This window comes from Colias eurytheme, chromosome 18, assembly GCF_061535395.1.
Source record: "Colias eurytheme isolate Ceu_HAF_F1 chromosome 18, ilColEury1 Martin Lab GWU primary, whole genome shotgun sequence".
NCBI classification, from domain to species: Eukaryota; Metazoa; Arthropoda; class Insecta; order Lepidoptera; family Pieridae; genus Colias; species Colias eurytheme.
In genome coordinates, this window is record NC_142997.1 from 987,095 (window position 1) to 1,013,375 (window position 26,281).

Genomic DNA, 26,281 nt, shown 5'->3' on the forward strand with positions numbered 1-26,281 from the left:
GTAAACAATGACGTAAACGTTAAAAATACTATAAGAAATCACAAAAAATGCTCAATATATAATTGTAAATAACTTAAATACTATTTAAATAATATAGCATACCATGAGATCGGCTGTCCAGCGCCAGCACAGCGAGCGGCGTGTCGTCCAGCACGGCGGACCAGCGCGCCGCGAGCACGCGCGAGCCGCGACCGCGCACCAGCACGGCCGGCGCACGACTGGCCGGCACGCCGCTGTACATCGACACGCCGACGTTGCGGGTAGTCGCGCTGAGTGGACGACATACAGGGTGTAAAAGTCGCGGCACGTACAAGTCGTGTCAAGTAAAAAGAACGCTGACCGTTAGACCTAATTCACACGAGAGCTTTTTTAACGTCCGTTAAAAAAGCGTCCGAATAGAACAAATGCATTCCCAAATATATGTTCACACGTCAGCGCTTTTATAGCGCGACGCTTTTTTATCGCGCAGTGTTGTATTTTCAACGCTCGGCGTTGGCCGTTAAATAAAATAGACCATAGGAAACTTCTTACTATTATTCAGACGAGCGCTAAAAAAGCGCCGGCGCTGCGTTCAGTATGCCGCACGCTCGCTCAGCGGTCGCACGTGTTTGTTGTGCTTATAATCATCAGAAAATCGATACGATGTCGTGGATTGTTGATCCCGAACTATTAATTATAGATGTGGAGTCTCGTCCGTTCCTGTATTCAAAATCGTTATAGACATTTGAAAATAATTAAAAAAAATTCCGGGGTATTGCCTTAACTCTTCGTACAGTGTCACAAACTGCCCTTTTAAGTATCTCTGTTCATTCAGAGGATGTACCCAGAATGCCTTTTGTTTTCTTTTTCGTCTTTTAATAACACAAATCGCTAGTGCCATTAATTTAGCAGAAACCATTTCCACGTCTTACTGAAGCCAGAGACGAGACATGAGTGATTTTAAAGCGTTAGTATGAACAACCACAGAGAGAACGTTTAAAAAGCGCCAACGCCGGGTTTTAACGCAACGCTTTTTTAACTCTCGTGTGAATTAGGTCTTAAGCTGCGCATTGGCGATTTATCGGTCTATTTGGTGTTATGAGGTGGTATAAGAATAACAAATAGGTAGTTTTGAAGCTACGATTCGCGAGCCTAGTTCAAAAATAAAATAATCGGCACATAACTTTCGTGCAAAACTCGATCCATGCGCAAACACACCCCATCACTTTTTACCAGCGTTCTTTTGACGTGACGCGTACTATAAGTCTAGCGGTGGCATAAGTTCGCCTTTATTTCGTTCAAATAGATCACCTCCACTTCAAGGTGAGCACTAAACTTACGTGCCGCAAGGAGTAATCGTTAAGTGTGCACGTGTCGTTATTTCCATTTTACTCATTAGGTTAAAGTACTTTCGATAACAGTTTAACGTTTTTCGATACCTGCAATAGTTACGGAATAATCGCCTGTGCACACTTAACGATTACACCCTGTATAGTTATCGAAACAGACAGTGCGCGGAGAACACGTGCAACCCGCGACCGACCACGGCCTTTTCTAAGTTAATTCATAAACACGTTAATTAACGAAAACAAAGAATATCACAATAATTAATTGTGAAAAATTAATCATTTCATTATACAATAACATCAAAATAAAATAATTTAAACAACTTACTTCGATTCAGTATCTCGTCTCGGTCGTGTTTTCTTCTTGCACATGACGACCATGGTCACGCAAATGGTCGTTAAGATGGTCAGTAGAACTAATGACAAAGCTGCTCCGACGAGTAAAGCCACGCCGTTGTCTTGAGGAGCTATGGGCGCTTGCGGTGGGGCAAGTGTCATGGTTTGCAGCGAATCTAATTTAGTGTGAAATACATATTGTAATATACCTAAATAAATTAGTAAATAACAAGTAAGAGTTTTTACCATTTAATATTCTTATAGATTTTTGTCGCATCCAAAATCATTATAAAATAAAGTTACACAATACACAAGCACAAGACGTATATTATTTTATTTATTACGAAATATAGATTTCTTATATTTTTAAATAAAACACAATTTCATTGACTATAACATTATTTTGTAGATATTAGCACCTTAATACTAAATCCAAAATTTATCTAATTCGTCGATAAGGTACATCATTTATCCAATTAAATTTCAGTATACATATATCCAAGATATATTTTTTTATTTATATTATACACAACCACTATACAGGGTGTCCCACTATTGGTATACTAAGCGCGAAGGGACTTGTAGTTTTGCATACACTGATCACGTAAAAAATACTTAAACAACAAAATTACGTCAGAAATTTTTTGCTAAATTTTTTCTGAAAATCTTTTGTCTATGAAAACACAATCTTAAACGATAGCTCACGTGCTGGTGGCAAAGTTGGGGCGGTTGCTTGTTATGGGTGTACACTGTACACATAGAGTTTTAAGAATTCATCTATTTGAAAAAAATTGCGCCTGGAATTTTAAAAGTATTTTTACGAACTCAGCGTATGCAAAACTATAACCTACTTTGAGCTTAGTATACCAACAGTGGGACACCCTGTATAGATCAGGTACCAACCAGGTCTATCCAAATCATCCACAGTCCTAACAGGCACGCCATGTAAAGCCGCGGGTCGTAGTGACCTTCCTCTTGGGTTCTCCGCATAAATGAGGAATGTGTATCGTCCCGGCGATAGAGCGTCTAAAGCGAACTGCGGGGACGCGTCGTTGCTTGTTTTGTACACTGTTTCGGTTAGACCACGGCCGGATATGCCCTAGAATAATGATCTAAAGTTAAAATAAATAAATAATAATTTTGTTAAAGTTATAAAAGAAAGAAAGATAGAGTCACATAGCGTATAAGAATACTTAATGCCAAACTTACAATTACTCTAGTATAATTTTATGTTACGACTATATGGAAAACGTCTGAATAGAGATGTAAAAAAAAAACTAAAAATGATGGTTTTGTTAAATAATTTTAGTATTAAGAAAATTATAATTAGTTACTGGATATTCCATAAAGCCAGTTATCCAGCATCCAGTTCCTAACTAAAAAATGTTGTGTTCTGAAATTAATTAAAAACCTGCAAAATTAATTAAAAAATAAACTTAAACTTTTAAGAGACTAGAAATATTATACTCAACGCACAATATTTTTCTAATATTGGACACAGAACACATTCAGCAATGACCCTACAATGCTTAAAACACAATTCCTGCCCACCTGATCATTCATGGTGGAATCGATCTCATTCCTCACATGTTCGTACGGCTTCACTCCAAGCGCTTCCATCACGAACCACTGCGGAAGGCCTCCATCATGGCCGGCTTCACAACGGATGAAGCTGCCGTCTACTTCACACTTACTGGGCGGTTCAGGGTAACCTGGTTATATTTATACAGCTTATAGTAGAAAAAATGGTGAATACAGAAAGTTTTTAAGAAAAATATTCGATCAAAGGTGGGAGGGAATCTTTAGAACATAAACACTACTTATAATCCGACTTAAGCAATCGAATTTCTTCAACTCTTTCGGTTTATAGGGACGCTCCGTCCTTCTTCGAACTATGGAGACGTTGGTAAAGTATCTCAACCGATGATACATTAATATGAAGATTAATATTGTATTGATGGAACTGGTGAATAAAGTTTATGTAGAAATACAGGACCGTTGCGCATGTTTTGTATCCAATTAAGCCATCTAAAAGAAACTAACTTCTTTAAAGTACATAATTGAGAGCTTATGGCATATTATGTCAAACTGTATTATTAACTGATCTAGGAAAAATAACATTTTCAAGTATTTCATAGGAAAGCGAAACGCAAGATCGAGAACTGTATCATTTGCACTATTTACGCTTTAAACTCTAGATTTATCTTCATGAAACATAATATTTTCTTCCTGGTATCTATACAATAGCGAGAACCAAAACCAAGCTCTCAGAATCTTTGAACTATTGTTATCATGAGATAATACATTTTCTACCACATGAGTCTATTCGCAGAAATCTTGTATAGCATGAATTTATCAGAAATTGAAGGAGTTGTAACATACACTCTTGATTAAATAGAGTATTAATATCGAAATTCTAGATTATAGTTTACTAATTTACCTCTGCGTAGTTTCACCCGGATCAGATTAGTGATCAGATTTTGTGTGTGAAAAGAAGGAAAAAAAATAATATCACATTTTAATTTGTAGGCAATAAGTAAATAGTTACTTATCTGTAACAACTGATGAGAAAGTGGTCGACTATTAATTTTTTCCTAGCTTAAAATATATATTTTTTACGATATTTATTTACAATTCTCTCTATAATAAATACCATTACACATTTTTTACGCATTTGTATTTGTACCTTTTTTATTATCGTAAAATACATACCAGCAGGCATAATCCTAAACAAGCACGGTTCCCGTTGGTTCCCGATGTCGTTTCTGGCCCAACACGCGAGCCAGCCCAGATCCTCTTCATCATCAATAGTTGGCAGACCGTGGATAACTGTGCTGCTTGATCCCATTGTTGTTACGTTGGATACTGGTATCTATGGTCATATTTTATGGGTTGTTTTAATATGCACGTCTTAATATTTAAAATTATTAGTATAGTTGTCGGCACGTAACTTGGTCACTTTTTAACGTAGTAGGGGAAGCTTGCGCATATAAAAATGTACTAAAACTTGATGCGCAAACTTCCCCCACCATGCTACTTTTTTGCCAAGAAGTTTGCCGGGCGCTATATCATCATCATCATATTTTAGCTACGAGGTTTTTTTGCATATTTCATTTACGTAATAACCTACCTATTATTTTTTATACATTATGCAATACTCATACAGAGTCAGTTGTACTAATACATACTTCTAAGTGGATGTTTCTTTAATTTAGATTTAATTCGATCCTTTGCTAAGCTTTTTTGGCATAAAAATGTCTAGATTTTACTGAATAAGTGTTGGCTCTTGAATTTATTTGATATTTAGGGTAATTGGATGGAATGAATAAATATCGAATGTTGAATATTAAATCTTTACTTTTGAAGTTTTTGCAGTAATAGCAAACACTCGAAATTTTATCTGTAATCAGATGTCTCATTACTTTGTTTACTATTTTTCAAACTCAAACTCAAACTCAAACTTTTATTTATTCAATTAGACTTCTTCTAGAAGCACTTTTGAAACGTCATTAGGTACATATTTTTAACATTTACCATCGATTCGGAAAGCAGTATCTACGGAGAAGAATCGGCAAGAAACTCCATAGTTGCTCTTTTTAATCATATCGTATAGTATTTTAAATAAAACTGACGTCTTGTCCCGGTTTCAACTGTATTGACCACTAATAAAAATATAGCTAAATAACTCGATAATGACTACCTAATGGTTAAATAATTTCTAAAATTGATCGTAACTGTTCGAGAAATATCATCCAAAAAATAACTAATTCCAACCTAAAATTTGTAAAGTTACAAATTTTAGTTAATAACAAACATTCTATCATTTAGCAAGTTTACCATTAAATTTTTTTCTTCATCCACACTATCACATACCCCACCAAAAGACAAATAACACTCAGCAACTATAGTGAAGTATGGTGAGGATGGTATAGTAACTATCCTACTATACCTCACCAAATGACCATTTTATACTTACAGGCAGAACATCCTTGGTCCCATTATAAGTCCAATAGAACTTCAAGGGCCCCGCGTCCCTAGCGGAGGGGGCACTCACGGAACATCGCGCACGGACCTCCCCCCCGGGGGCACCCGCGATGTGCTGGACCACACTGCCTGCTGAACATTCTGGTCGAGCTGTTTGACGAGATAAGTAGAAGTATATTTCGCATTTATAATATTAGAATCAACTACTAATAGTATAAATGCGAAAAGTTGATTGTTTATTACTCCTTCACGCAAAAACTGCAGAACTGATTTTAAAAAATTCGATACACATGGTAACTTTGATTAACACATACGCTAAAATCAATAGACAAATTAATTCATGAAAACATTAATTTTACATTTCAAATACGTATTTTCTAAATCACAAGTCAAAAGTAACAAATCAATTTTATAAGCCTCTTTTGCTTTTGTTTTTCGTGTTTTATATCATGGGATTGTACAATAAAGCGTTTGAAATAAATGTAATTAATAAAGTTAAGAAACCCTAAAAACACGCTTTAAATAAATGAAATTAACACATAGGCCTACGTACTTAATATAAGCGTATAAAACATTTCATACTCACACAACACATTTAAATTCATCGGTTCACTGAGTCCACTGCCCTCCGAGTTCCACGCCCTACACCTGTATCTCGCGGAGTGATGCCTCCTCAGGTTGTGGAGGAACAGCTTCTGGCCCTCTATGGATATACCTCCGATAGGATCGTCTCGTACTAAGTGATCCTGTTGATTTTTTTGGGTTTTAATATAATATATACGTATTTTGAATATCTTACCTGAGTAAGCATAGACCAGGATTAAAAATAAAATAATATTTCGTATATTATGCTTGAAAAAGGGTAAAAAATATTTCGGCTGCAGTTTGGTAAAAGCTCATGTTAATTTTTGTGGCGAGTGTATAAAACTAATATAATCCTCGCATTTATCCTCGCAATGCATATTAAAATATCTTCAATACTAATTTGTTCATCGAATTATGTCACATAGTCAAAAGCAAAGCCTCCTTGCCTCAGTAATTCAAAAAATACGGGTCAAGTACAAGTCGGTATACAATAAAATATCCTATTTATTTGTCATGTACCCTGGTCCCTGACCCAACAACCTTTGCGGATAAAGTCACTCAGACATAATGATTTACATAACATACTCCACATAAGCTATAATAAATGAAACCGTTTGATCGTCGAAAAACTAATTTCACAGCGCGCAGTAAATGGAGCGTTATTATAAAGTTATTACTTTTACGGCATAATAAATTGAATTTTCATGTTGAATTAATTTAATACTAATTACTCGGTCACATGTCGTCACGCCACGAGTTACTTGTAGACTTAACTTTCAATTTGCGTGAACGACTTCACTACGCTCTTGATTTCGAGGCTTTAAAATTTTATTATTGTAAGGACTGTGCTTGAAAGTGTGCTGTAATACGACTGTATAAACACCTCGCTAGAGTCTCTTCTGAATTTATAATGCTTATTTTGTAATGGATAGTTAAAATGTTATAACGTACTTTAAATTGAGACGCCATCATGGAAGTACATTTACATTGATAGAGTACCTGTTTATGCAAGCTCCGTTTTTAAGCTATTGCATAGCTTTAATTCAGACTTTGAGCGTGGCGACCCAATGTAAAAATTCCGTAACGAAAAAACCTAACACCCCCTACTCCAACCGGCACAGCGGTGAGATGCTATGCAATAGCTTAACCGCGGCAGTCCTCGAGTGCCACACGTTTTTTTTTTGGACGTGACAACGTCTTATAATTCGATAGAGCCGGCTGCACGCACGAAAAAACATGACTCATGCGGCGTTACCTCGCTCTGAGGCGTTCCAAGTAAGGCTTGAAGTGCAAGCGAGAGCGCGGAACGAGCGACAAAGAAACACAATCGGACGTTGTCACGTTAAACTATCGTCAGTAAACCGACTATACAGACAACCAATTTTTTTTTCATGGATTTTTATAAAATGATAATCATATTGACAAATTAATAATTAAAGTAGCCGTTTGCCGTAGAAACTCAAAATATGTTTGAAATCCAATAGTAAATAATGTTAATTTTTCTAATAGCTCTTATCAGTTTAATGTCTAGATTAAAACAAAAGTTCTAATAAAACTTATACACATATTATAATAAATTAAAAACTAATAAATGAATGTTTATTAAGTATGTATTTAGAACGCTAAAGGCAAAATCGCGATATTACATTATCATGAAACATGAAACTAATGTTACCGATACAGGATTATTAGCTAATACCTTCATTATAATTAATTACGACATGGGAAGGAATAATCAAGTTTGTTTAGGCTCAAACATAACCTTACTGAAACTTGTTATCGTATCTCATTAAGAAGTTGTGAAAAACTAAATATGTTCACTGATAACAAGCGAACTAACGTTAATTATAATGTTGAATTATTCATTAAGAATATACAAGTTTTTTATTTTTCTATGCTTGCTTTTTTGCAGTAGCGAAACATGTTTTTGTGCAAAATAATTAATGTAGTCAGATGTAATCAACACAGTGATTCAAATATTCTAGCTTTTTGTGTGAACATTTGAAAGGATTTTTTAATAATTTATGCGCTGAATAAAAAATGTATTTGATACACATATTTCACTTTTTAATTTCAATTTTTTTATAGACCCGTTTTTTTGACTTAATCTATATCATCTATAGGTAACTTCACTGCTAGCCATTTAGATTAAAATGAATAAGTTTATTTTAAGAAGTCAGTGTGGACGTCTCCTCGTTCGATTAGCTTACTCTAAGTGGACCTGCCTTATCTTCAATTGTTTCCTTACCTCGAAGCCCTTATAAAATGAGAAGTTATACGCTGGTGGGGACGCATCAGCGGAACACAGCAGGACGGCATCTTGGTCCTCACGCAGTTGGCGGCTGTCGCGCGGCTCTATTAAAGATATTTGAGGGATTGGTGGATCTGTAAGAAATGTAGAATTGCATTTGTTAGTAAAAATGATAGGTCCTAGAAATAAAATATTTTAAAGGAATTTTAACGCAATTTATTCATCATACTATTATCCCGACCGCGACGTTTTGACGATCATTCTTTAATCCATACTAATATTATAAATGCGAAAGTAACTCTGTCTGTCTGTCTGTTACTCAATCACGCCTTAACTACTGAACCAATTTGCATGAAATTTGGTATAGAGATATTTTGATACCCGAGAAAGGACATAGGCCACTTTTTATTGCGAAATATGTACAATAATATTATGTAGTAGTTAATAATATCAAATCTTTTTTATTTCTTACTTTTCCGTTTTTGAAGTCGGTTGTTTTTAACGCAGTTATTTTTATTTAATACTTTTTAGTGTATTTTTCAACACGAATCAAACGAGCCCAAACTCGATAAAGTTGAGTCAATATATTACTGAGTTACTATGACCACCTTCCGATTCCATCATCAAATCAGCTTCATGTCATGATAATGTTTTATCGCTATCAAATTTACATACGTATTCAAAATTTCAGCTCAATCGGTTACCGAGAAGTGAATCAAAGTTACTTGCTACATATCAACTTAGTCATCGAGTAAAGACAAAAATGCTCATAAAATAAAAACTACTGGGCCTATCCGAAAAAAAAAATTATAGGACCAATTCGACACCATCCCGCATCGAACAAAAAAAGAATCACGTAAATCGGTTCAGAAACCTCGGAGTAATCGGTGTACATACATAAAAAAATATATACCGGCCGAATTGATAACCGCATAAAATCGCATGGAGAGCTTAATTTTCATTAAAGGCTCTAATCGCACGGAAAGCTAAATTTTCACAAAAAAGCTCTAATCGCACGGAGAGCTTAATTTTCACAAAAATCTCTCATTGCACGGAGAGCTTAATTTTCACAAAAAGCTTTAATCGCACGGAAAGCTTAATTTTCACAAAAAGCTCTAATCGCACGGAGAGCTTAATTTTCGCAAAAAGCTCTAATCGCACGGAAAGCTTAATTTTCACAAAAAGCTCTAATCGCACGGAGAGCTTAATTTTCACAAAAAAGCTCTAATCGCATGGAGAGCTTAATTTTCATAAAAAGCTCTAATCGCACGGAAAGCTTTATATTCACAAAAAGCTCTATTCGCACGGAAAGATTAATTTTCACAAAAAAGCTCTAATCGCATGGAGAGATTAATTTTCACAAAAAGCTCTAATCATACGGAAAGCTTAATTTTCACAAGAAGCTCTAATCACACGGAGAGCTTAATTTTCATAAAAAGCTCTAATCGCACGGATAGCTTAATATTCACTAAAACTAATCGCATGGAGAGCTTAATTTTCATTAAAGGCTCTAATCGCACGGAGCTTAATTTTCACAAAAAGCTCTAATCGCACGGAGAGCTTAATTTTCACAAAAAGCTCTAATCGCATGGAGAGCTTAATTTTCACAAAAAGCTCATATCGCACGGAAAGCTTAATTTTCACAAAAAGCTCTAATCGCACGGAGAGCTTAATTTTCACAAAGAGCTCTAATCCCATTGAGAGATTTATTTTCACAAAAAGCTCTATTCGCACGGAAAGCTTAATTTTCACAAAAAAACTCTAATCGCACGGAGCTTTATTTTCACAAAAAACTCTCATCGCAAGGAGAGCTTAATTTTTCTCACTAAGCTCTAATCGCAGGGAAAGCTTAATTTTCACAAAAAGCTCTAATCGCACGGAGAGCTTTTTCACAAAAAGCTCTAATCGCATGGAGAGCTTAATTTTCACAAAAAGCTCTAATCGCATGGAGAGCTTAATTTTCACAAAAAGCTCTAATCGCACGGAGAGCTTAATTTTCACAAAAACCTCATCGCACGGAGAGCTTAATTTTCACAAAAAGCTCTAATCGCACGGAGAGCTTAATTTTCACAAAAAGCTCTAATCGCACGGAGCTTTATTTTCACAAAAAACTCTCATCGCAAGGAGAGTTTAATTTTTCTCATTAAGCTCTAATCGCACGGAAAGCTTAATTTTCACTAAAAGCTCTAATCGCACGTAGAGCTTAATTTTCACAAAAAGCTCTAATCGCATGGAGAGCTTAATTTTCACAAAAAGCTCTAATCGCATGGAGAGCTTAATTTTCACAAAAAGCTCTAATCGCATGGAGAGCTTAATTTTCACAAAAAGCTCTAATCGCACGGAGAGCTTAATTTTCACAAAAAACTCATCGCACGGAGAGCTTAATTTTCACAAAAAGCTCTAATCGCACGGAGAGCTTAATTTTCACAAAAAGCTCTAAACGCATGGAGAGCTTAATTTTCACAAAAAGCTCTAATCGCACGGAGAGCTTAATTTTCACAAAAAGCTCTAATCGCATGGAGAGCTAAATTTTCACAAAAAACTCTCATCGCAAGGAGAGCTTAATTTTTCTCATTAAGCTCTAATCGCACGGAAAGCTTAATTTTCACTAAAAGCTCTAATCGCACGGAGAGCTTGACTTACTTGACTTATGTTCCTGTGTCCCCTAGCTGGGGCAGAGGGCATCCACAGTGCTCCGCCAGGCGTTTCTATCGAGAGCTTCCCTTTTGATTTCGCTCCAGGTTTTCCCGATTTTCTTGGCTTCGTCTATGATTGTCCGCCGCCAGGTTTGTTTAGGACGACCACGCTTACGCTTTCCTTGGGGGTTCCAGTCTAAGGCTTGCCTTGGTATATGATCAGTTTCCCTTCGGAGCGTGTGGCCAATCCAGTTCCACTTGCGGCGTTTAATTTGCTGGTCAATCGCGATCTCACCACAGCGTACCCAAAGCTGGTCATTGGATATCGTCTCGGGCCAGTAGATACCGAGGATTTGACGAAGGCAGCGGTTCAGGAAAACCTGGATTTGCGAAGAGATGTTCTTTGTCACCTTCCACGTCTCGCAGGCATACAGCAACACGGTCTTGACATTGGATCGAAATATCTTTAGTTTTATTTTGCGGGTAAGTTTCCGTGATTGCCATATATTTCGGAGCTGTGCAAAGGTTCCTCGGGCCTTGGAAATCCTAGTGGCGACATCTTCCTCTGATCCTCCATTTTCCGACACTACACTTCCGAGGTAAGTAAACGAGTGAACGCGTTTAACGGTGTCTGTAGATATCAGTAACGGGGAAGAACTTGTTGTCCCGCATCTCATCTCCTGGGTCTTTTGTGTGTTCACCCTTAAACCTGATTTTGCGGCTTCTTTACGTAAGTCATCTAGCTTTGCTTGCATATTCGCTCTAGTATGACTGAGAAGGCACAGATCGTCAGCGTAATCTAGGTCCTCAAGTACATTTGATAGTCCCCATTCTATACCTCGACGCGGGTTTGTAGCGCTTCGCATAATGCCATCAAGGACAAACAGAAAGAGAAGAGGCGAAAGGAGACATCCTTGTCGGACGCCTGCATGTACCATTATATCCTTCGACACTAGTCCTTGGTGGGTGACTCGACACGAATAGTTCTTATAGATCGCTTGAATCATAGAGATTATCTTCCCTGGGACACCGATTTCACGTAGCCGAGACCAAATTGAACTCCATCTTACCGTATCGAAAGCCTTTTCAAAGTCAACAAAGGTTAGGTATATTTCCCTCTGCCATTCGGCTGCTTGTTCAAGAATTATACGGAGTGTGTTAATCTGGTCGGTACAGGATTTGTTAGGGCGGAAGCCAGCTTGTTCCTTCCGGATAAGGGGGTCAACCGATTTGAGCAGTCTATCCAGAATAATCCTACATAAGACTTTGGAGGGTGTCGATAGAAGAGTGATGCCTCTCCAATTACTACACTGACTGCGATCACCTTTCTTCGGTACTGTAATAAGAAGGCCCCTTCTCCAGTCGTCAGGGAGTTCCTCCGTTTCCCAGATCTTCTTCAATAGCGGCGTCATTACATTTACGGCAGTATGCAAGTCAGCTTTCAGCATTTCTGCGGTAATTAGATCAGCACCTGGTGCTTTCCCATTTTTAAGGGAGCAGATAGCTTTTTCAATTTCTTCCTTAGTAGGGGGCTCGATATCGATGTCAATGCTGTGGCACGGCGGTGATGCTGCATCTGGGGAGCAAGGTGCGGAGGGCTCAGTATCCACCAAAGCACCATAGATGTCTTGGAAATATTCGTGCCAGCGCTTGAGCTGTCCTTCCGGTGTCATAATTAGGTGTCCGTCTTTACTCTTTAGTGGGTTCTTCTTGCAGTTTTTCTGCTTGCCTCCAGCTAGAGCCTTTGTGGAATTATAAAGTTCTCTTAAGTTACCGGATGCAGCTGCACGTTGTGCCTGGTCTGCTAGTCCGTCTGCCCATGCTCGTCTATCCATGCGTGTACTGCGATATATGAGTTTCCTAATTTGCCGGTACTGTATCTTGAGTTCATTAAGTGTTTCAGGGTTGTCTGTACTAAGAATTCGCAAATTAAGATCTTTCCGGGCACTTATAAGGTCCCAGGTCTTTTGAGACATCCAATCCTCACGTCTTTTCGTTTTGTGGCCAAGCACAGAGGCACTAGTGTCAATGTAGGCTGATTTTATTCGGTTCCACTCGTCGTTTATATCAGCAACATCAAGGTCAAGTCCCGAAAAGCAATTTCGGAGTTCCAATTTAAAGTTGTCACTCATTTCCGGGTTTCCTAATTTGTTGCTGTCGTATCGACGGCCTAGTCGAACAGCCTGTGTACTTCTAGCAACAGCGACTTTTAGTCGCACTTCCGCAACTACTAGGTGATGGTCACTGTCAATATCAGCACCTCGGCGACTTCGCACGTCTAGCAGTGATGAACGCCATTTAGAACTGATGGTTATATGGTCAATCTGGTTCTTAGTGACCCCATCGGGTGAGTTCCATGTGTATTTGTGGTGATCTCTATGAATAAATAATGTCCCTCCGATTGTTAGATCGTTATTCTGGCAGAATTCCAAAAAGCGTTCTCCATTCTCGTTGCGCATTCCAAGACCGTACTTTCCCATATGTCTTTCACAGCCTTCATTGTTTATACCAACTTTAGCGTTTAAGTCTCCCATGAGGATGACGATATCTTGTTTGCGGATTTTCTTAATGGTGTGTGCTAGCGAACTGTAGAAGTGATCTTTGTCTTCATCGGGCGCCATATTTGTAGGAGCATAGCACTGCACAACTGATATCTTTCTCACTTTGCTGTTGAAGCGGGCCAGAATTATGCGGTCAGTGACAGGTGTCCAGTCCAGAAGGCTCTTTTTTGCAGGAACGGATAGGAGAAGACCTACTCCGAACTCCCGGGGGCCTTCTTCATTTTCCTTTCCGGAGTACAGAAGTGTGAGTCCACGAGGGGTTGTCAGTTCTCCAAACCCGTTCCTTCTTACTTCGCTCAAGCCGAGGATTTGAAGCTTGTAATTGAGCATTTCGTTTTCAACTTGGGCTAAGCGACTATCGTCGCTTAGGGTTCTAACATTCCAGCAGGCGATTCGTGTCCGGGTTTTCATGCCTAGGGTCGTCGGTATTTGATCTGTCCGGTTTTGCACTGTTTCAGTTTCTTTAATCAGTAAAGTTTCAGATAAGCGAGTGATTAACCCACTGTATCCTAGCCTATTGGTGGGGCTGCCACCTTTCAGCCTATAGACAGGCTTGGTTTAATTCAGGTATCCTTCCTTGTGAGCTACGATCTGTTTTTAGGCGCAGATGGTTCGCCTTTGCCCTGCATCCTCAGCTCATCTGTAACCCGATTGTGGCGATCGTAATGGTTACAGCAGTTTCCAGTGGGACGACGAGGACGTGGATGGCGCGGACTGGCCAGGGTCTGCGTTGCTTTATGGTACTCCGCCACGAGTACAGCAGGCGGCTTTACTTGGTATTTTACGGGTAATGCTGCGCTCACTCAGCGATTCCCACCAAGGCCGTACCCTGACTTCCCCCCCAACGGAGCACGGAGAGCTTAATTTTCACAAAAAGCTCTAATCGCATGGAGAGCTTAATTTTCACAAAAAGCTCTAATCGCATGGAGAGCTTAATTTTCACAAAAAGCTCTAATCGCACGGAGCTTAATTTTCACCAAAAGCTCTAATCGCACGGAGAGCTTAATTTTCACAAAAAGCTCTAATCGCATGGAGAGCTTAATTTTCACAAAAAGCTCTAATCGCACGGATAGCTTAATATTCACTAAAAACTAATCGCATGGAGAGCTTAATTTTCATTAATCGCACGGAGCTTAATTTTCACAAAAAGCTCTAATCGCACGGAGAGCTTAATTTTCACAAAAAGCTCTAATCGCATGGAGAGCTTAATTTTCACAAAAAGCTCATATCGCACGGAAAGCTTAATTTTCACAAAAAGCTCTAATCGCACGGAGAGCTTAATTTTCACAAAGAGCTCTAATCCCATTGAGAGATTTATTTTCACAAAAAGCTCTATTCGCACGGAAAGCTTAATTTTCACAAAAAAACTCTAATCGCACGGAGCTTTATTTTCACAAAAAACTCTCATCGCAAGGAGAGCTTAATTTTTCTCACTAAGCTCTAATCGCAGGGAAAGCTTAATTTTCACAAAAAGCTCTAATCGCACGGAGAGCTTAATTTTCACAAAAAGCTCTAATCGCATGGAGAGCTTAATTTTCACAAAAAGCTCTAATCGCATGGAGAGCTTAATTTTCACAAAAAGCTCTAATCGCACGGAGAGCTTAATTTTCACAAAAAACTCATCGCACGGAGAGCTTAATTTTCACAAAAAGCTCTAATCGCACGGAGAGCTTAATTTTCACAAAAAGCTCTAATCGCACGGAGCTTTATTTTCACAAAAAACTCTCATCGCAAGGAGAGCTTAATTTTTCTCATTAAGCTCTAATCGCACGGAAAGCTTTATTTTCACTAAAAGCTCTAATCGCACGGAGAGCTTAATTTTCACAAAAAGCTCTAATCGCATGGAGAGCTTAATTTTCACAAAAAGCTCTAATCGCACGGAGAGCTTAATTTTCACAAAAAACTCATCGCACGGAGAGCTTAATTTTCACAAAAAGCTCTAATCGCACGGAGAGCTTAATTTTCACAAAAAGCTCTAAACGCATGGAGAGCTTAATTTTCACAAAAAGCTCTAATCGCACGGAGAGCTTAATTTTCACAAAAAGCTCTAATCGCATGGAGAGCTAAATTTTCACAAAAAAGCTCTAATCGCACGGAGAGCTTAATTTTCACAAAAAACTACTTAATCGCACGGAATGCTTAATATTCACTAATAAAAATAACTGCGTTAATAACAACCGACTTCAAAAACGGAAAAGTAAGAAATAAAAAAGATTTGACATTATTATTTACTACATATTATTTATATGTGCTATTTATTAAAAAGGTTTGATGTCGGTGCACGGGCTTAATACTAAGTGCTTAATGTTCGGCACCAACTTAAAACCTATTTAATAAATAGCACATCCATACTAATATTATAAATGCGAAAGTAACTCTGTCTGTCTGTCTGTTACTCAATCACGCCTTAACTACTGAACCAATTTGCATGAAATTTGGTATAGAGATATTTTGATACCAGAGAAAGGACATAGGCCACTTTTTATTGCGAAATATGTACCACGGGCGAAGCCGGGGCGGACCGCTAGTTTCTAAATATATATAATAGTAAGTACACAAGAAAATACAATAATAGATATTTTACTACGTTTAACTACGACTTAGTAGCTCCATGACCTACTACGACTTGGTAGCCCTATTAACTACTTACTATGTTAAAAAATACAATGGTGTCAATTAAAAATATTATGTAGTGAGCTCTTCATTGCATATACAATTTGTGATGAATATCAAAATTTTATGATGAAACGGGATTCACTAGACTGTCCACGATATTCTTTTGTATAAACTGTTATCAATATTTCTTTGATAATCATTTTAATGATTTGATTATTATCATCTCACTTCCATTTATCATCAGAATTATACAATCTCATACCTACCCACTTAAATAGGTCACACAAAACATTAATTAAAACTATTTTTGTGAAGTCCCGTGTCCCCGTAGTGGGGTAAGGGGCAGATACATTACTTATTCATACATCTGTTTCACTGATCGATTTTCTTTAGGGACAAGTAGGTGATCAGCCTTCTGTGTCCTGCCAGACCGAGACATTTTTTTTTTCTTCGTCTCCACCGGGAATCGAACCCAGGACCCCTCGGTTATACGCTCAAGCGCCAACCACTGTACCAAGGAGGCGGTCTATTAAAACTATTAACAGTTATAAAATAAACATTTAACTCAAGACCTTTTTCACCTCGATAATTAAAAGTTTATAAGATTCCAAGTGAAATTAACGCTAACTTAAGTCTAGGACAACTAAGTTTAGGTAACTTTGCAAACAGTAGCTTAGCTTGTGACAAGAATACTGTAAGCAATTAAAAAGCTCGTGTTTTGTAATTAGGTGCGAATGAATTAACATAATTAAAATTATACAAACTCATGTTTGGGAAATTGGGAGAGAATTTTTTAAGGCTTTAAAATATTAATACAGCTAATAATAAATAAATAAATAAATAAATATTATAGGACATTATTACACAAATCGACCTAGTCCCATAGTAAGCTCAATTAAGGCTTGTGTTGTGGGTACTAGGCGACGATAAATATAATATTTAATAAATACATATATATAGATAAGATAATATATTATAATAATTAGCTTGTTTCTCTGTAGTGGGAAGAAATAAGGTATGATGATGATGCAAGACTAGCGACGTAGCGCTGTGTCCGCCGCTACGTAGAACGGTCCTTGGGGCAAATTCACCCATCGGCAGATTATCTAAATCCCTAAACGAATACAGTGATCTAATAGATATAAATGCAGACAGTGTGGTTAAGTTCTATAATGCTTCTCTCAAATATTTCAAGGAAAAAGAATTGTACTAAAATAATTGTTTTATTTATTTTATTGTATTTTTTATTATATTGTTGTTATTGATATTTTTTTTTAATTTAATATTGTAATTAATTGAATGACGATTTAATTTAATTTTTAATATGAATATGAATTGTTTACGCTGTCTATAAATAGATTTTTTTTTATGTTTGTCAAACTATATTTTTGTGTAGGTAAGTAGATATTATTAAAATTGAATTTTTGTGTCGGTTTTTATAATATAATTTGAATGCCTATGTTATTTTAATATGAATGTTTACATTGCTGATAAATATATATTATGTGTTTCGAACTTTATTTCTATATAGATATTATTGATATAACAAAAATGAATTTTTATGTATACATTAATTTGATATTTTTAAATTGTAATTTTGTGTGCCGATTTTATTTTAATATGACTGACATTATTATTATTATTATTTTTTAAATGTTTTATTGATAATTTCTTAAATGTTATTTTGTGATAGTTATTTTTTTTTTGTTCTTAAATCATAACCGTTTTTTAAAAGCATGTGGTGTTAGCCTATAATTAATTGTTGCATTTGATATGTTTAATTGTATTTTCGTTGTATGTCTATAATTAGTGTTAACAATTGTTGGCTATCCTTTTTAAATAAATAAATAAATAAAGACTACTACTTTTCGAGGCAGCATCATTCTTTTAATGATATTTGAATTATTTTTGATTTTCAGGATAGAAAACATAATGTGTAATGCAAGACCACTTCAATTATTGCTCTACAATTTTTTCTATTGTTATGAATAACATAATACTAGCGGTCCGCCCCGGCTTCGCCCGTGGTACATATTTCTCAATAAAAGGTAGCCTATCTTCTTTCTCAAGGTCTAAAGATTATCTATGCCAAATTTCATCAAAATCGGTCCAGTAGTTTATGCGTGAAAACCATACATACATACAAACCTTTCCTCTTTATAATATTAGTATAGATTATGTAGATGTAACATTATTGTGGGACTAGCGCCAATAAAGACAGTGTGAAACAATAACCCGTGTTGTTTGTTCCTTCCCTCCTAACAGTAAAATATCTAACAAATATCATTCAGTTAAAGACCCATATATACGTAATTAGTAAACACACGTTTGATTTTTTTTTTTTCAAGTTTATCAACACCTTGTCATATTATTTCTTACAAATAAAATACCATTCTTATTTATAAGTTGCGATACAGCAGTTTGCACTATAAATCACATTGAACTTTTTGCCGTCACCGTTCAGACCGACGCTGTTTCTTATTTCAATTTATGTCCATTCCACTGGATCTTGGAATGATTTTTATTTACTTGAGTGAGAAAGTAGGTCTGTTTTTTATAAAATGTGTCAATTCTTGTGGGTAAAAATTTGATTTTTATGGCGTCCTCGAGTTCATCTATCTTGATGTTTTATAAGTTTTACCCTCATAGGAGGCCCGTGTCCCAGCAGTGGGAACGTATATGGGCTGATGATGATGATGATGATGTTTTATATTCCACTATCTATATGAATTTAGGGGTAATTTGACAAAAAAAACTTGAGGCTAATCCATACTAATATTATAAATGCGAAAGTCTGTCTGTCTGTTACTCAATCACGCCTAAACTACTGAACCAATTTTCATGAAATTTGGTATGGAGGTATTTTGATACCCGAGAAAGGACACAGGCTACTTTTTATCCCGGGAAAATGACGCATTCCCGGAAATCCCACGGGAACGTGAACTATGCGGGTTATTCTTTGACTGCGCGGGCGAAGCCGCGGGCGGAAACCTAGTGTATAATAATGACTTCATTACTTTATTTTGTAAAGATAAACTTTATAATTATTATGGTCGGGTATACACATAGATATATAAATGAAGAAAGAAAGAAAGAAAGAAAAACATTTATTTGACAACACAGCGTGACACATCAAAAAGTAGACAATAAAGAAAAGAATACATACAAATAACACAAAAAATTCAACACGAAAAAAAATAAAAAATATTAAAACAAATTGTGCCCGCAGTACCGCCAAAAAGGACCTAGTTCAGCTTGTGCCAGGCATGAGCCTAGCGCTGGTTTTCAACTAGAACCTAGTTTCGACTCACGGATGTGAAGCGACGCAATAATAATAATTAATTAAAAATAATGTGATAAACATAATATTACATACATATATATCATACCGTGAAAAAACGTACCCACACAAATATCCAAATAAAAAGTTCTATAAAATAAATAGACTTAAGATAGGATTGACCCATACCAATAGATAAAAAAAAAACAAAAACGAAAAAATAAGCATTGGACATTAATCTAACCTTCGCTGTTCATCGATTAAGTAGTTCTTAAGATGTTTTTTGAATGTATTAATGTTTAACAATAACCTAATCGGTGGCGGCAAGTCATTCCATATTTTCGATGCTGCATAGCGGAAGCTGCCTCTAAAAGTGGAAGTACTATGTTGAGGAATGATAAGTGGCTGAGCACAGCTTCTGCATGCAACATCTCGACTGCTCGTTGTCCAGCTGAGCTTTTCGTACAGATATATAGGCATACGGGTCTTGGCAATACCGAACATGAGACAGGCCAGATGTAGTTGGCGTCTTGCTTGTAGTTTAAGAACACCCTGCTTATTTAGGAAAGGTGTGACATGTCTACGTGGTGGTATAGTGTAGCAGTACCGTGCACACGCATTCTGTACTCTTTGTATAAATCTTTGGATTATCTTTTTTATTGATTCAAGTGATTTCTCTCAACTTTTCATTCATAAAGAATGTGATAACGCGTTGACATACAAAACAACCTTTTAATGAATGAATAAATGAATGAACAATTCAATTGAATTTTACTCGAACATAACCAACATCGAATCCATAAAACACGTTCGATAAAATTAAATGCTACATGCAGGAAACCGCGACTAAAAGCAAATTCCTATTATATCATAAACGAAACTGTATAATATATTAATATTTATGTAAACTGGATCAAAGCATTTAATATTGATGCATGGATTGATATTATTATGTTATAAATAATTAATAACTGACAATAACTTCTAATGTTATAGTTATATAGTGAAACTGCATAATCGATTGTGATGAATTTTCTGTGTTTTTTAACAATAGGTATTTGTGTAGAAACTGCATTTCGAATTAGTTACTTATTGCTATGAAATGAGTAGTGAATTACACACACATTTTTATACCTACCTAAATTATTATTGAAATAAATTCCCCTTTATATATAGAACATAATATAATATTAAAACTCGTATGTAGATGATACAATAAACGACGTCGCAAATTTATATTACCTTAAAAATAAAGAGAATGAAAATAAACCAACGCAGAAAAAATATTTATTTCTATATTTTCAAGTTTATTACCAGAACTCAAATCTTTTTCTTATTTCCACATACCTACACATATTATATAATCATTAATTGTTGAAATTAATATCTCCTTTTTGTCAAGTCTTTTTTGAGTTGAATAATTATTGTTCTTACGAGAATTTAGTTTATTTCAGTTAAAGAATATTATAAATGACTTGCAGCAATACCAACATACACACACACAATATATAAAAACAGATATTACCAACCTTCGGTCCATTGCATCTATTGAATTATGTCTAAATTCAATTGTTTATTCGGAACGCGTCGCGCTGACAAAGTCCGCACAAAGTATGCAATTCTACAATTATCGCGTTGTTTGTACTGTAACTTTGTTTATTGTTTAGTACGTGCGTTCATAAACTGTTTACAACCACTGCGGTTTGAATGTATCGGTTTGAATAAATATAACTGTACAATGTTGTAATGTTTTAGGGTTCATTTTTGTTAAAGTAACAAAGTATTGGTGATTTAAAAGTTATTTTACACGATACGACAAAATGATTATGATTTTATAGAACATCTAAATAGCGATGGTTGCTAGCTTCCCCAGTTAATATTGAAGTTTGGTTTGTATGTGTTAAAATAAATCAGTTGTCTTATTATATAAATATTTGGAGCTTTAGATTATATAAATACCGCATTTATAATTATACGGAGTACAACTAAATATATTAATTCTATTTAGGAAAGCTGTTTATTTAGAGCGACAGTCTGACAAAAAAGGCACACAAACAAGCACAGGTGTATGCCTAAATGGAAAACTTTCCTCACTTTCATCTGCATCTACCACAATGTTCATACTTCACAGTCTTTCAATTTCAAATCCCTTACCACATTTTAAAAGGCCTTAATCCAGTAAGTTTTATCTAGCAAGTTAAAACCGCACCGGTCGCTTTGTCATTCAACCAAGTTTTGTGACGTAATCAACTTCTTACGCTCGGCTAATTTCGAGTAGTTGGATAGTTAAATTTTGTAAGTGTCTTTTGTGGACGTCTTATTTTAATGTGGATCCAATGACAATTTCAATCTTGTTCAAATTACTATATTTTTCTCAATGATGACTTAATCTTAGTAGCCCAATAAATACCAAAATGGTTATAGTTCTGCAATGTGTTTCAGAAGGTGTTCAAGCATGTAGGATGAAGGAATGGTAGTTTATTGTATAAAGATTTTGATCATAAAGAAGCTATTCCGTTATCAATGTTATTGTATTTTTTTATTATTCTAGAGCAGCCTTATTTTAAGACTTTTTAACATATATTGTTACAGATGCCTTATTTATCAGTACATTCTTCATACTACCAATACTAATAATTAGGAGGAAGAGCTTTTTGAAGACGGCAGTCCGGAATCAAAAGAAAATAAACTCATGTCTTATCTACCAAACAGCCAAATAGGCCAGCATTGAATTAGAAGAGAACCCTATACATGATTTTGGTATGGCATAAAAACTTGATGTGCGATAAAAAACAATTTCCCCATTTAATAAAACAGTAGTATTAATACCACATATAAACGTAATGTATTAGCCAGTTATCAGCTTACGATAAGAAGTATATTCTAGTGGAAGGCTCGCGATATGCTGGCACGATGCCACTACTTGAACTGAGGTAAGCGACAATTTTTGGTAAGCTGTTAATAGCTACTTTCTATTGGCTGCGACGGTTAGCTGCAAATAGTTTTAGTGCTAAAACTGCTGTGTGAATGATATTTATATTTGAAATGTATAAGATACACTTGAAAATATTTCTTCTTAGGCGTGGTGGCAATTTGGGACGGTAATTAAAATATTATATAGGTACTTATAAGGTGAATGTTTGCATTGTTTGTTTGTACCAATTTAGCTCGGAAACTGCTGAAACAAATTTAGATATATATAGGAAAACTAAGGGTATATCTTTCTTTCTGTATCTAGTTCAAACAGGACATAACCGATAAAAAGCTAGTCTAAAACAAACATGTAATCAAGTATATATGACGTAAATATTAGAGTACTCTGATCCTAATTTACCCCTATAGTGCTTTCATAAGGCATACCGAATTATAGACATTTCAGTTCATTTGTTTCATTGTATGTTTTAGTACGACTGAATTAATAGACACATTATTATGAATATTTGAAAAGGAGGAGTTTAAAAGCTTTTAGACCGGGAGATACTGACACAAAATTTCGAGTCATTTGTAACAGGATGGCGGTTCTACAGGGGTCTTAGTACGCAATGACAAAAAGGAAAACGATGGCGTGAACGCTGGTACCGGCGGCTTAGTCGCGTGGGCGTTAGTCGAACTCGTCGGAAAATAGCGAAAGTCAAACGATTTGTAACAGTATGGCACTTATTTTTCCTGTAAGTTTGAGGATCAACAAATATAAATACAAAATTTCAAAGATCTATGTGTTGGAAATCTTCACTTATATAAATTAATAATAAATTAAGTTTTCAAGTATGACAGCACTTTTTCCCCCTACTAGAAGTATGGCAAATATAATAATGGTCACATTTTATCAAATACTCTCCAAAAATCCAAATGCAATACTGGTACAAAAAGTTTGGCGAAATAAAAATTTTTTGCAGATTTTCGGCGGTATGGCGACCATTTGGAATCGTCCGAAAAGTATGGCATGGCGATTTTCGTAAATGGCTGCACGACGATAGTTACCTGTGCAAAAGTTAGCCTGGTACAAATGGTTGAATGATTGTTTTATTTAAATCAACACATTCGCATCGGTATGGCGGGCTGTAAGTCACACCGGAAAAGTATGGCATGACACTACCGCCTACTCCTTTTTTATGGGCTATCGGTAAATTCTAAAATTTTTGTGTTACAAATCGTTTGACTTTCGCTATTTTTCCGACGAGTTCGACAAACGCCCACGCGACTAAGCCACCGGTACCAGCGTTCACACCATCATTTTTCTTTTTGTCATTGCGTACTAAGACCCCTGTAGAACCGCCATCCTTGTTACAAATGACTCGAAATTTTGTGTCAGTATCTCCCGGTCTATTTGATGATGATACGACTTCAGATTTTTTATTTATTTTGGATATTTGATGCGTTTTAATAAAATAAGTAGATCATTTTAGTTCTGTCATTTTGCACAATTTTTAAAAATTCAAGAGATATTGTTTCTATGATTTTCGGCTTTAGGTTTCTGGTTCTGAGAAGTTTGTAACAGGTCAAATCTGTAACAGTATTTCGCAGAAATTAATTATTATTAGTTAATACTATTGGTTGCCAACTTGCTAACTAATCGTTTCTGAATATTGTTTGTGCATTGAATTTCTGTAAATGAAAATTGGGTTTATTTGTGTTTACACGCACAGCTACATTTGTTACATGTTGTGTACAATTTACCGAAAATTTACTATAATAACGTATGAAGCTTAATGAAATTACACGTTATTTAAAATTGAAATGGTTATGAAGGTTAGTTTTGAAATTAAGGTTAATTTTAAGTTTTTTTAATTTTAAAATCCTTTTTTGATAATAATTCCAACAAATGCACATGCACCGAAATATTATGCGTTTAAAAATTAATATAAGAATAATTTTCGAGTTTATAATATGAATTCTAGTTTTAATTACTACCAAAACTAACAAGAACAAACTGAATAGTTATTAGTGAAATAGCATTCACGCGTGTGACAAGTTATAATTAGTGATGTTATTAACAAACACATTATTACTACTCTATTTTGATATTCGGTAAACTTAATGAAATTCGTAATACATGTCACTATGTTGTAGTTTAGAGTGTTTAATTGATTTCAGGAATTCACGGTTTGAATATAAAATTTGAATGAAATAACATTGGGAGTTTGGAATTTAAAAAATGCTGTAAATTGAATTTTTGGTGTAACATTAATTGTTTGTTGTTTAGGTTTATACGCATCTAAAACACAAGATTGCAAATCATCGAAAAATCCTGATACATAAGAATATTTTGCTTACAATTTGAAATGCACTAGTTTTCGTTTAATTAGAATCTATCCAGTAAATACCCTCTGAATAAACCGTTTTACAATAATTTTATGTATCCGTATTACAAAAGTTTCATTTACTCACACACACACCAATATTTACTTTCACATCATCATCAGCCCTTATACGTTCCCACTGCTAAAACACTCGCCTCTGAAGGTAATCCACCACGCTGGCCAAATGCGGGTTGGCGATGTTACATATCGAACTTTTAATTCTTCGACATGTTGGTTTCAAGATGTTTTCCTTTCGAGCAGTGTTGTTTACATATACCACAGAATACATAATATGTAGTAGCTAAACGCTACAGAACGGACACTCTCTGTTTCCGCCAAAATTAAACACTTACCTCACCCCTCACGGTCACTCTATAGACTACAGGCCCGTGTTGAAAAAATTATGGGTCATTTGACCCACCACCTGACCTATCTAGAATGATATAAGAGCATAAAATAATAAGATTCAGCACTATGACGTCACTCGTAAGCTGTCCACCTGAGTGCAGGTGAGAATTCGAAAGTTCAGGTAGAGATTTTCTCCCCTTGTCTCCATGATTTTTGTACGGCGTTGCGGAATAATTGATTAAAAGTAGTATAGAAATAGTATGACACAGATGCCGTACAGGTGGTGGGTCAAATGACCCATAATTTTTTCAACATGGGCCTGTAGTCTACTATAGATGGCCCGCATTTTTCCGTAAGCACGCAACGAAGATTGACAACAATAATCAAATTGACTTAAAGTAATTTTATTATTTTGGATTTGTGATTATCGTTTTTCGTAGAAAATGGTTAGATATTGTGCTGTTTACGGATGTATTTCATCAGAAAAACGTGAATTTCTTTACGCTAGTCACAATTAATGTGCGAACCCTAAAGCTAACACACACATTTGCACTCTCTACAGTGTGACTGTCAAAACGATAATTTTGTATGGAGTGTCCGGGGTGTGCATATACTCACACAAAACTTCCAAAACAATAGAATCCTCCAATGTATGCGCCGGGAACCACGGGTTGGACACGCGGCAGGCGAGCTCGCGCCCGCTGTCCTCGCGCCGCACGCGCCATGTTAGAATACTTTTGGTTACTTCACCATCTACTTCTACCTGTTTTAAAATATAATTTGTATGAATTACTAGCTGTGCACGCATTGCTCCCCGCGTTGCTTCGCTTCTGTTGGTCTAAGCGTGATGATATATAGCCTATAGCCTTCCTCGATAAAGGGGCAATGGGGACAATCAGCAGTTCCTGAGATTAGCGCGTTCAAACAAACATACTCTTCAGTTTTATAATATTATAGACTATAGTATATAGTATAATCAGAAATATACCTGAAATAAGCGTAATTGAGCATTTTTGTTAATTTGAATGCATATCTGTAGTTGGTGTATTGTTTACCCCG

At 35.9% G+C, this 26,281-nt stretch overlaps 1 protein-coding gene across 1 annotated transcript in view; it reads right to left on the minus strand.

The window, feature by feature from the left end:
• Positions 1 to 26,281, minus strand: part of LOC149900420 (cell adhesion molecule CEACAM5-like) — a 76,096-nt gene that overhangs the window by 627 nt on the left and 49,188 nt on the right. Inside the window, exons 7-15 of the mRNA XM_090112294.1 lie at positions 25,841 to 25,985; positions 8,479 to 8,615; positions 6,232 to 6,391; positions 5,638 to 5,795; positions 4,374 to 4,533; positions 3,213 to 3,373; positions 2,565 to 2,760; positions 1,654 to 1,837; positions 103 to 269 (exon numbers count right to left, since the gene is read on the minus strand). Coding sequence (XP_089968420.1) covers positions 103 to 269; positions 1,654 to 1,837; positions 2,565 to 2,760; positions 3,213 to 3,373; positions 4,374 to 4,533; positions 5,638 to 5,795; positions 6,232 to 6,391; positions 8,479 to 8,615; positions 25,841 to 25,985 — 1,468 coding nt within the window. The remainder of the gene's footprint in view (positions 1 to 102; positions 270 to 1,653; positions 1,838 to 2,564; positions 2,761 to 3,212; positions 3,374 to 4,373; positions 4,534 to 5,637; positions 5,796 to 6,231; positions 6,392 to 8,478; positions 8,616 to 25,840; positions 25,986 to 26,281) is intronic.